Raw genomic sequence first — 12317 nt, 5'->3', positions numbered from 1 at the left:
TCGTGTCGCATCAGAAATTTGTATCTACCGCAGCCATAATGTCCACAGATGCCTCGAAATGGAAAGCATATTACGAAATGCATTCTGACCAGGACTTCCAAATTCGTATAACCCAGAAATCCGGATCTAACGTAGATCGCATTATCGAAATCCGACTGGTTTTGAGTTAAGAACACCTTTACACGGAATTTGCTTCTTTAGGAAAATTTGAAAGATTAAATGGTCACGAAGGGGAACCCTGTTGCAATACCAAATGTCCCACCAACTTCACTGTTTTCCAAGTAGTAGTGCAATAATTTATGTTGTAGTTATTTGAGTGGTGCCACTTCATGTGCAATATGCAAACAAGATATGAGGGTGCAAAAATGATGCACCTCAAAGGACCCCTGAACCAGTTTAGCTCATGTTACTAGTGTACCAGTCTACAGCGAACACACAGCCGCAAGAATTTTAAATGATGCTATAATAGCAAAGGTGCATGTGCTTGATGACCTATGCGACAGGAAAGAAAAAAATTGTCATCCACCCTACTAAACCCTTTGCAGGTTTGTGCTGCATTCAGGGGGATGATAATATTCCTTTTCATTAACCTTACGGGCTTCCGCAGAGCTGATTTCCCGGCTAAGCGGCTACTCGCTCGCATTCACTACCTTCTCCATGTAGCATGGCTGAGTCACTCCGACGTCAACGGCCATTTCGTTAAAATCACGTGACCTGTTACGGCACCATTATTTCCTATATCTACTTCGTTTCAACCGCAATAAACGTTCGTCACCCGACTACCGGCCCGCTTACACTCCACTGGCACTCTCTCCTCCACTTTGCCCTCTCACGAACTCCATGCAGTGCCAACACCACATATCGTCATCATCATCAGCCTATATTTATGTCCACTACAGGACGATCTCCCCGCGATCTCCAATTACCCCTGCCTTGCGCTAGCCGATTCCAACTTGCGCCTGCAAATTTCCTAACTTCATCACTCCACCTAGTTTTCTGTCCGTCCTCGAATGCGCTTCCTCTTCTCGTGGTATCCATTCTGCAACTCTTATGGTCCACCAGTTACCCATCCTGTGCATTACATGGCCTGCCCAGCTCCATTTTCCCCTCTTAATGTCAAGTAGAATATCGGCTATCCACGTTTGCTCTCTGATCCACACCACTCTCTTCCCATCTCTCAGCGTTAGGCCTAACATTTTTCGTTCCATCGCTCTTTGTGCGGTCCTTAACTTGTTCTCGAGCTTCTTTATTAACCTCCAAGTTTCTGCCCCATATGTTAGCACCGGTAGAATGCAATGATTTTACACTTTCCCTTTCAACGACAGTGGTAAGCTCCCAGTCAGGATTTGGTAATGCCTGCCATATGCACTCCAATCCAATTTTATTCTGTAAATTTCCTTCTCATGATCAGGGTTGCCTGTAATTGACCTAGATAAACGTACTCTTTTACAAACTCTAGAAGCTGACTGGCCATCCTGTATGCTTGTTCCCTTGCTAGGCTATTGAATATTATCTTTGTACGTCTTCTGCATATTCATCTTCAACCCCACTCTTACACTTTCCCTACATATACAGACACCTATATGGCAGTGCACACAATGGGGCGAGCCACTTTCCTTTCTCAGAATACAGCCGGCTATCGTCCCAAATCTACCGACCAATAGAAAGTTTCTACCATGACAACACCATGCTCAGGGCCCTGCTGGCGGGATATAGGGACAAGAAAAGCCCAGAGAGGAGCACGAGATTTGAAATTTTTTTTAATGTGTTGTATTTTCACAGCGCGCGACATTGCCACGTTCACTTAGGATGATCACCGTAATATTCTGTAGATGATGTGTGTTTATTATTAAAAAGTTGTCACGAGTGGTTCAGCGGCTCTTTAAAGATTATGTGTTCAAGCACTTGCCTCCCCTAAAATACCTGCAGTTGAATAAACAATTGTGCTTTGTTCTGTCCATCGTGGCGAAAGCTGTTGCCGCTTCCGATTCCTTTTTGTGTGTATATATATATAGAGAAGAAAGTGAACCGAGAGGCCCGATTTTTATTAGTCATATTATAAGCAGCCAACTGTACTTGGTGCCATTGTTTGTTGGCTCCTTGTATGACTATATATATATTCTAGGAAGCCAACAAACAGACACCAAGGACAAGATAGGCGAAATTACTTGTACTTAATAATTGAATTAAAGAAATGATACATTAATAGAAATCAAAGTGGATGAAAAAACTTGCCGCAGGTGGGGAACGATCCCACGTCTTCGCATTACGTGTACGATGCTTTTACATACAGGGTGTTTCAGCGAACACTTTCAAAATTTATTTAAGGTTGCCTGTGGCAGATAGCCCAATTCTAGTTAATGAGCTGGTCTACTCGAAGAGGCGGACATTACTTGCACAAGAAATTGAAAAGCATAATCGAATTACCTGATGGCCCATATTGTAATTTACAAATTGTAGCCATGGAGTTAGTTCGCAAGGCGGATCCACTTGGAATATTCTTAGGATGACACCAGCTTCGAGATATTATCGAACTTTGCGGAGAAATGCATTGGCGTTCCAATTAGTATCTTAAAATAACGTCGCTTTATGCATTCAAGCACAAAATTAACTGCAGCTCAGCCAACAGCATACATCAAAAACATATCAGAAAGCTGAATAGAATTGTTCCGGTCTCTTTGCTCGAGCAAGATGTGGAAGCATGTATGTAAAACGACCACTTTTCATCGCATAAAGGACAGCTTTAGTTGCCCAAAAATTAACAGAACAAGTGTCCCAACTAAGTAGAGGTTATCAGAAGTTAAAAATTGAGTATTGTCTGTAGCGTGGGAATCGTTTGTAGAGTACCGGAAGCTTTGAGCCTGTGTCCAACATTTCCCCTCTGACCTACCCTTGCGTAGTGTCCACTGTGCCTTCTGAACCGTTTGCCAAACCGGTTCCTCCAAAAAGTACCGGTTTGGGTTTGGTTCCAAGATGTCCGAAAAGTAATGGTTCGGTTCAGCTCCAATTTCTGTTCAGTTTGACATGCAAAACCTATAAGTGCACTTCTCCCCACACCTCTGATGAACAAAGCAAGATGGCGGAACCTTGGACTCTCGCGTTTTCGCCAAGAGGCGCACTTTCAGTGGTGGTCTAGCGCACGAGCTGTTGCGTTTGTCTGGTTTTGCACAGCGGATGATTTTGCGTGCTCTGCACGAGAACACCTGATTAGCAGTATAAGTCAGCATCACAATCACGAACACCGAGGCAGGTGCGAGAGGATGAAAGAGCATGGTCAAAATAGAATAGAAAATTAGTTTCTTCTCTGTGCACACGACTGCATGATGATTCTCTTGGCTTCAGTTCATCTAATGAAGTAAACAAGTAACGGATCTTGCCTTGAATAATTCTCGTAGTCACATCACTGTGAGTGACGTCACAGCAAGGCCATGTACGTAGAACTTGCATGATTGACGTCGACTTTCCGGCTGGGAGCGCAGCGCCCGCAAAGGGCAAACGACATTTGGTTTGAAATGCAAGCTCTTTCCGCGTTGCATGGGGCTGTAATACTTAGCAGACACGATCATTAGCACACATTGTATGCACTGCACTTGTCAGCTCAAGATGGGCAGACCTAGTGGAGCCCTCCAATGTGGTCAACGTCAAGCGTCAACGAATAAACTTAATGAACTATTTAAAGTGCAGAAAATGCTTTTGAAATTTTCGGCAGGTAATCTTTCTTATAAAATATGGTAAAGTGCTTGTCACGCCAGCAGTGCTAATGAATTGCTGAATTGTGTAAAGCTTTGGAATTTATGTGCGTAGCTAAGTGTGGGACCTATGCAATGAACTAGGATGAATGCTATGTGATAAACATTAAGGAAGTTTTATTTGAAAAACTAAACAAAGTGAGAGATTGCCAATTTGGACTAAACTTATTTGCAAAATGTGCTGTAAATGCAAAAACATTGCACAAATTCATTTGCTTCTATGTTGCACACATTTCTATGTGAGGAATGGGTGTGCAAAATTTTATATAGAAATATTCATTCAAAAAGTTAAGGTTTGCATAACATTAATGTAAACATATCTTCAAACTATGTGCAAGATGTCAAAAACAACACAGAGGCTAACACCAGCTTCTTAGCTGGAGCCCCCACGAGATGCACTAGCCTCCTTTTGTTCGTGTGCCTACTCGGCAACATAAAATGAAAAAAGAATTTGGAATATCTATAAGAAATAGTACTGATTTTCGGTTTTGCAATACAAGGGTATGGATTGGAAAACTAACTCCCAAAGTAATGGTGACAGGAAGGTAATTTCTTTTGCAACATGTAGCTGAATGTATGGGCATTCATAAAATTTAAAAAACAAAATCCATCTTGTACACCAAAAAAAGACGAAGGCATTCTACCACCTTAAGAACCATTAAAAGAGCAACTCTGGCAATTTTACGGTGTCCACTGACCTTGATGTTTTACACATACATTCTCTTTTGCACTCGGATTATCTGTGCCAAACTGTACGACTGCAAGTCGTCTAGTTTTCCCGATAATTTTTAAGATTCGTAACAAGTTCCCAACTCATGCCTACAAATGCAGGACTTTTTTTTACTGGCCACCCTTCACCGAGAAACGACGAAGCTAGCTCATTTTGCTACAAGACAACGGCCAACAATCATCATTTAGAAAGATGTGATAAACGGCGTTTCTCGTCTTTCCGCAGCACAATGCATTGAGCTTGAGCACGTCACCTGCCTTGCGTGGCGGGTCAAAAGCAAACCGATTTTTCAGCACTCATAACATCGGGCTAATTCGAAAGAGCTGGAAAAGCTCACCGTGTCGCCAGGAGACAACAGCTTCGATTTCTTGTTAGTACCTTGGTATACTGTGTGTTTCCAGTGACAGTACTGTCAATGCCATTTGAAAATGTCAATATCTTAATACATAAATATCGTCCTGCCCTCTATTCCCACACCATCCAAGCTTCCAAAACATGTCTTAGCTTGCTGCAAGTGGGATTGCAGCAATCTTGGTTAAAGGGACACTAAAGCAAAACACTAAATTAGTTTTTACAGATAAAGATTTCTTTGAAGACTGTTGTTAATTTCAAATTCCCAGATTAGAAGAAAAAATGAGTCAAAATTTCAGTTTTTGAATGTCGCACCAATACATCACAAATTTCAATGTATTTTTTTATATTTAGGCTGCATTGGTGCAGCAAAAATTCCCAAAACTAGCTATGTTCAATCTTAGGCTCCTTTAGAACACAATGTAGTCTACCTTTACCACAAAAGAATTAAATGGACCAAAAAAGATGCAGTCAAAATCCACGACATCGCAGCAAGCTTGTACGGGAACTTCAAGGAGGCATCGCCACCCATGAGAAGAGTGGCATTATATTGAAGGGTAATTTACTCATACAGAAGAAATCTTTTCTTTAGTGCCAGTTAGATATCAGAGAAAGCCTGCTTATAAAATTCTGCATATTATCTAATAGAACAGAAACAGCCTACACTTCAGGAAAGAGGTCATACTCATTTGAAGTTCTTTTTTTTTTATTTAGGCTGGTCAACACAAATTAAGCAATGCTGCTTGCATTGGATGCAATCCTGGGCCATAAGTCTGCACACTCCTTTGCCACTGGTCCAGTGATAGCAGAGCCTGGCATGGAAGAGAAAAGGAGTGAAGAGCCATCAAGCATGGGTGTGCAATGAAAATAGTATGTTCAAACCCTATCTGCTCGAAAGTTTGTCAAAAGCCAACAAATATAATAGTATTGAATCCTACCAATGTCTGCAGACAAAGCTTGACACATTGCTTTTAGATTAGGTTTCACTGAGCTCAAAGCACTGTTTGGAAAACAAGCTATGCCTCACGGGACAAAACTCACATAATGGTGTGCCCTCACTACCATGTGCCTGGAAGAGAGCTATAGAAGGCGCTTTTTGTTCTACATGGCCTTACACCTTACTAAGCTTAGTGCAGTAAGAATTGCAGTGAAATCTAAACAGTCATTCTGTACTCAAACGTGGTTAAAGCGAGAGAAGATAATGTGTGTGTACCGCAACTCTTTCTGTACCGCGCCCATTGGGCATTGTTAGTGTTCTATCGATGGTTTGAAACGCCGCTTTCAAGACCGTCCGCATCGCTCACAGACGTAGTACTGCACTATCGGACATGAAGGAGAACTTTATTTCAGTTTTCTAAGCAGTTCACTTTTTGCCCACAAGGCGGTGATTTTTAAACGCGCTCCAAAGTTTCGTGATCGTCAAAGCAGAACGCAAAAATGCTCAGCTGCGGAAACGTTACGCGCGCGTTGGGAGATCGCCAACATTGCGATTCCACTGCCTCTGCAGCCGATCTTATCAATACATCGAATAGCAGTGAGTCAGAGGATGCTGACTTTTCGTCAGACTGAGTCTGAAAGCGACGACGCAAACCAGCCCGGAACATCGGTGGCCGCAGCCCGGCACGCCGAATTGTAGTGCTTGCAGTTAAATTTTGTCGCGAAATACCTGTTAAATGAAAAATTCTGATTTTTCCGGAGATAGTGTAATAGACAGCAATACATTTTGAATATCTCATAATTTTCGTAACATTTTTTTCCTAGTAGATGCCAAGCGTGTCTTTACAAACTTTGTTCAATTTAATTGCACAAGCTTGATTTTAACAATTTATCTTTTTTATGACATACATCTTGTCAATAAAACTTTTATGCGTGAAAAGTGCATTCATATTTCCTTCTGTTTATTTATTACATTAAATATTGAGTGCAGTAGTTCATTAAAAAAAAAACATCTGCCGTAACATACAAAAAAAACGCCTATTTTCCCCATGGTAGGGAAAGAGTTAATGTGCTGCTTGACAACAAATTGAATGCATGGTGAAAGAGGCACTATCAGCACCCTTTCACCTATGGTTTCCAAAGTTAACTTAAATTTACATTTACAACCTCATTGATACAATAACATTTTATACGATGTAACAGTGCCAACGTTCGCGAGTGAGAACACAAATGACCCAGTATATGTACACTTTTTTACCTATTAGTATGTTCCCGGAAAACACCGTTCGGCCCTAATGTTTAGTACATCACCAAATTGCGATCATATGAAATGTTTTCTGGTCCCTAGACCCCTATGAACAAGAAAAGGTGCGCACTATCAAGAGCAACCGCTCACTGTAGCAGCTTCCCCGCTGTACAAGCCCATGAAAGCGCTGGTGTGCGTTACGGCATCTCATACCGTAATGATTCTCGGCAAGCGGCCACGTCAGAACTTCTCCCCGAAATTCCCCACCCAAAAAAGCTGCTGACCTACATCAAACTTGAGGAACACAAGCGTAAGCTTGCCGAAGGTGCAAAAATGACAACTCGAGTCTCTGGTCGCTCGGCGTGCTTCAATGCTCCGCATTACCTAGATGTAAACTACAATTGAGTCTGCCAAGTTATGTGACCGCGAATTTTACATTTTCTCGGTTAGTACGTTTTTTCTCGCATATTTTTTCTAAACATATGAACGAGGTTCTACTGTACATTTTTTTTTCCAATGAACTTGCCCCAGGACATGTACATAAAATATATAGCAAAAGGCATCAAATGGACACGTCCAACTTTGTATTTACCGTTTTAGCAAAAGGCAAACTATACATTATCATAGAATTCTTAATATCATGAATGTGGTGCTCACTGGGAATGTCTGCCATTACTGAAAAGCTTGGACCACATCCCAGATGCAGTTCTGGGTTGAGTTTGAACTTAATTCAAGACTAAAATTTTTTGTTCTTGAATACCAATATCTCAACAACAAAAAAAGTTGCATTTTGTAATTATTCTGTAGGTAGAAAGATAATAAGTGTCAACAGTGTTTGCACCCCATATTGTACTTCACTACAAGGTAAACCATTTTAAAACAAGTTCAACTCTATAGTCAACCGAATACAACTGCATGAAAAGGCAGTTTGATTATAAGGTTTTAAAACCACTGCACCATGGCATTTTTGCCGAAGTGACATCAGTGGGAGCATGTTATGCAACTCGATGAACATGTAACAGGCAATTAGATGTGCCACCTTGCTTTGTTAAAGGGACACTACAAGCAAATATTAAGTCAAGCTAAAATGAGATGAATGCTTGAGAATGTCTAAAGTATCAATACAGTGCAGTCCACTTATAACAATGGATGGGTATGGAGCACAATTGTGAATGAAGTAGCTGGTGTCATCTTGTGCCACACTGCACCAACTCATGGTGCTTCTGTGGCTTTCGCAATCAGTGCACAGTAATGGCAGGAGTCTCAACTCCGTCGTTTAGAGGAGCTTAGCAACACATATGTCAAGCTTCTGCATGGTAAACGCTGTCCATAAGGCCAAATTTGGATTGTTGTATGCAATGGGCAGGCCTAACATGATTTTTTCCTCATAGCACTGATGCATAACTTGATACCCGTAAGTCGACTCAGTTATCACCAATATATCGTTACATATGGTATCGTTATAAGTGTACTGCACCGTATTATCGCAAACAGAGCTTTCGTAATTGATGAATTGAAGTGCAGGACACAATTTAAGACTCGCCTGGGACAATCAAGTACTAGCCTGATGACGAAAAAACCTCTTATAATTCTGTTACTTGTACTTAACCCCTTATAAACAATCATTGTATTACACTTTAAGACCAAAGAAAATGCTACTTGTCTATTTCTATTCGATTAGGAAAATTTTTTTGATGTCACCTTGGACAATGATGCAGACAGTCAAAAGGTTTCATTTTCGTTCGACTCTGTGCATCCCGTGCTTTCGCGTTTCAGTAGTTTCATTATCGAGTAGTGCTGTGCTGGTTTTGCTGGCTCCCAAAACACACACAAACCGCAAGTAGCACAGAGTGCCACATAGACAGTGCGAGCCCTCGGCAGCACGTCACGTTCCTCACACCTTAAATCGATAGAATTGAGCCCAGCATAGTTGTCAGGGTCTTCAATGAGGTTCGCGGCAACGAGCATTGAAAATCCTGTTCATGAGTTGGCACTTGCTTATGAGCGTCTTTGCTGGAGTTCTGGCAATGCTGTTGCATTTCACGCAAGAAACCGCAATGCCAGCTGTAGGGCACCAACACCAGGCATAAATCACTGACGGCAGTAAAGGCGTACGTAGCGTCCCCACTCCCCGCGTGAGGGCGGGCAAATTAGATTGCAATTTGCTAGGTGGCGTATGCCACCGCCCGGTTTAAAGGGTTCAGCCTCCTCCATCCATCCATCCAATAGAGGTATGCAGACCCTTTAGACACGATTTTATCTGAAATTCAGCCTTTAAGATAATAAAATAAAGCAACATTTAAATCACATTAAAAGCAATAACTGAATTAGGCACTATATTTAGCAGCACTCTCTTGCATGTACCTTGTTCGGTAGTGTTCATAGCTAAACTTGTTCCCAAAGTACTGAAACTATTCTAGTATAGGTGTGATCCTAACCACACAACCCTTACAACTGCCCCAAAAGTAGTGATGAGTTAGTTGCAGGGCTGCTCATGGTTACGCTGCAGTGAACAAAATTACTTTAATGGAATGTTAACCACAGGCTTAAACTGAAAACATGCCAAAAAAGACAGTTAACTTTGGCAACTTAGCACACTAAGCATGGGGTAGCCGTCACATTGCCCTGAATACTGCCACGTTACCAACAACTGACTTCATCCATATAAATAACCATTAGCAGAGCACTTTACAGACATCAGCCCATATTAAACTTAAGATGCAGTATGCTTACCCTTCATCTCTCCCTTGTTGTTAACAATGACGCCAGCATTGTCTTCAAAGTAGATGAACACACCATCCTTCCTCCGGTATGGTTTCCGTTGCCGAATGACGACAGCCGGCATGACTACGTAACAATATACCATTAGTAAAGGCAACTAGCAACACGACACACAGATGCGGCCAGCAAAACACTCAGGAAAGGAACTGCTGTAGAGATGTGATAGCTTCAGCTGTGAATCTAGACCTTATTCTGTGCCAAGAGAAAAACATGGTTGCAAGGTGCAGCGACTTGACGTCCCAAAGCGAATAACAACTTTTGAAGTCACTAATGGGGTGATGTTACCAATTCTGGTGCTACCACGTGAATAAAGGCAACATGAACAGACAGCAACAAACTTTCATTCTTGCATCCCTGCATTTGAAGTGTTAGTGTTTTTCGCGGCATGAGTGTTCACTAATTTCATGAAAGAGAAAGTGTCACCCACCCAATAGCAGCACGAAGCTATGAACGAACCTCATACAGGTTTCCCGGAAAGAAAGCTTCACAGTGAAGAAAAATTTGTCCTGCTCCAAAGATTGAATCAAGGACCAATACCTTTCCAGGGGAGTTGCTCTACCCTCACATCTAACCGAGAGGAGAGCGGTGCGCTGAACGAGACAGAATAGGCAATTCAAAGCACAGGGGCACCGAAGATGGCAAATTATGTGGAAATTTACTATGTGGAGGAAGTTTTGTGAAAGGAAAAAACTGTCATCCGCCAAACGGCAGCACAAAGCTTTAAGGAAACCATATGGGATTTTCGAGCTTTGCAGCTTGGGGAAAAAAAAAAAAAAAAACATGGTCTGGGGATTGAACCTGGGACCAATAGTTATTAGGGGTGGTCGCTCTGCCATTCGAGCTAACCAAGAGGCCAGCAGATTGCAGGGCAACGCCAAATTGACAACTCAAAGTGTCAGGCACTGAATACGGAAAATCAGTTCTGGGAAATCCACATAGCTTAGTAAGCATCTTGAAAGGAAAAGTGTTATCCAATTGGCAAAAGCATGAAGTTGCGAAGGAAACCCATGTGGGTTTCTCAAATCACCACTTTATAACCTGAGGAAGACAACAATTTTGCAACAAATATGCATGTACAATGTGGTTTCTAAATTCTGTGGTGTTTTTGGGCAATCAATCTCGGTGACGCACCTTTACTTTCAAAAGACTAGCACCGGACATGTTGCCATCTATGGATGACGTTCCTGGCATTATGCTAAGCAAGCGTGCGAGGAACGCTGTAACACATAGATGCTCACGATCTCCAAAAGTTGTCATTGAGACTAACACCTTAGTTTTACAAACCCTGCACTAGCAATCAAATACAACAGTAGAACTTGGCACTACACAACATGATGGCAGAGTGCAGCCATGATGTGAATGTGCAAACGTGAGGCTTGTCCAGTGACCTGTGACCGAAACACTTAGTTGTGGTTCAGCTGTATAACACATACCTTTCTTCCTCAGCTCGGGCTTGCCCTTCTTGACTGTGGCCACAATCATGTCACCAGCGCCTGCAGCTGGGAGTCTGTTCAGCCGACCCTTGATGCCATTGACGGCTATCACGTAGAGGTTCTTGGCTCCTGCATACACAAAAACGACAAAAAATGTAAAATTGAAACGATTAAGACATTTATGCATCTTCTAATGCAGATGTCAGGGAAACATTTTGGGAAACGGCACGAGCGCCATGACAAATGAACGAGTCGGTTTCCATCGCTCCCTACTTGAACAAGATAAATAAGTTTCGCGTGAACTGCGGCTTAAGGTATTCTTTCTTTTTTTTTTTTTTAGAAAACAAAAGCTAACTTCTGCCTACACTACTTCATGGCTAACATTCGTCACCCACAAAGGGTTCGACGTTCACATTCAGACGAAGCAAGTTACTATACCTTTTCGATCACTACGACATCGCTACCACCCTTACGGTCATTGCAGTTTGAAACGAAGCACATACCTGTGTTGTCGGCGCAGTTAATGACTGCACCAACAGGAAGACCGAGCGAAATGCGGAATTTCGCTCCCGCTGCTCCACCACGTCCTGCAAACGAAAAGCAGCGGCATTCAACAACTATGAAGAGACTTCTCGCGCAAACTACCAGTGAAGAAATGTGTGTTAAATACACCGCTACAGGCTATCACAAAGTAAGAAGGCAGTAATTTATTCGGCGTAAGAATAAACTGGTTCTTTCAGTAAGAAAGCACCGAGGCGGCGCAGACCGGTCGGTCTCGCACACGCTTCAATGAATAATCACATCTAATTTCAACGTCAAGTTTTAAATTAAAAGCAGAACAAGTGTCTTCAAGGACTACTGAAGGCTCATTTGACATAACAAGCCCATAAAAGTTATATGTGCAGCGATTAATTGCGATTTTGAATTCAGAAACATAACATACCTCGCTTAGACATTTCGGCCTGCTGGAAAAGGCCTTCTCGCGCATGCGCAAGTTTACAGCACACACTCAAAAACGTGAAACAACTTTTCCGGGTTGAACAATTTATTATTATTTCTGTTAAATTTTACTATATAATTGCTTTCGTGGC

General features: G+C 42.0%; 1 protein-coding gene across 1 annotated transcript; it reads right to left on the bottom strand.

Moving 5' to 3' along the window:
- Positions 1 to 5514: 5514 nt before the first annotated feature.
- On the bottom strand, positions 5515 to 12239 carry LOC119456272 (60S ribosomal protein L23). The gene is made up of 5 exons (XM_037717950.2): positions 12170 to 12239; positions 11730 to 11813; positions 11227 to 11355; positions 9746 to 9859; positions 5515 to 5642 (listed from the first exon to the last, which is right to left on the bottom strand). The coding sequence occupies exons 1-5, from the start codon at positions 12180 to 12182 to the stop codon at positions 5560 to 5562; spliced, it is 423 nt and encodes a 140-aa protein (XP_037573878.1). The 5' UTR covers positions 12183 to 12239; the 3' UTR covers positions 5515 to 5559.
- Positions 12240 to 12317: the final 78 nt, after the last annotated feature.

The sequence above is a fragment of the Dermacentor silvarum genome, chromosome 6 (genome assembly GCF_013339745.2).
Source record: "Dermacentor silvarum isolate Dsil-2018 chromosome 6, BIME_Dsil_1.4, whole genome shotgun sequence".
Lineage (NCBI taxonomy): Eukaryota > Metazoa > Arthropoda > Arachnida > Ixodida > Ixodidae > Dermacentor > Dermacentor silvarum.
This window is presented reverse-complemented; position numbering and strand designations above follow the sequence as displayed.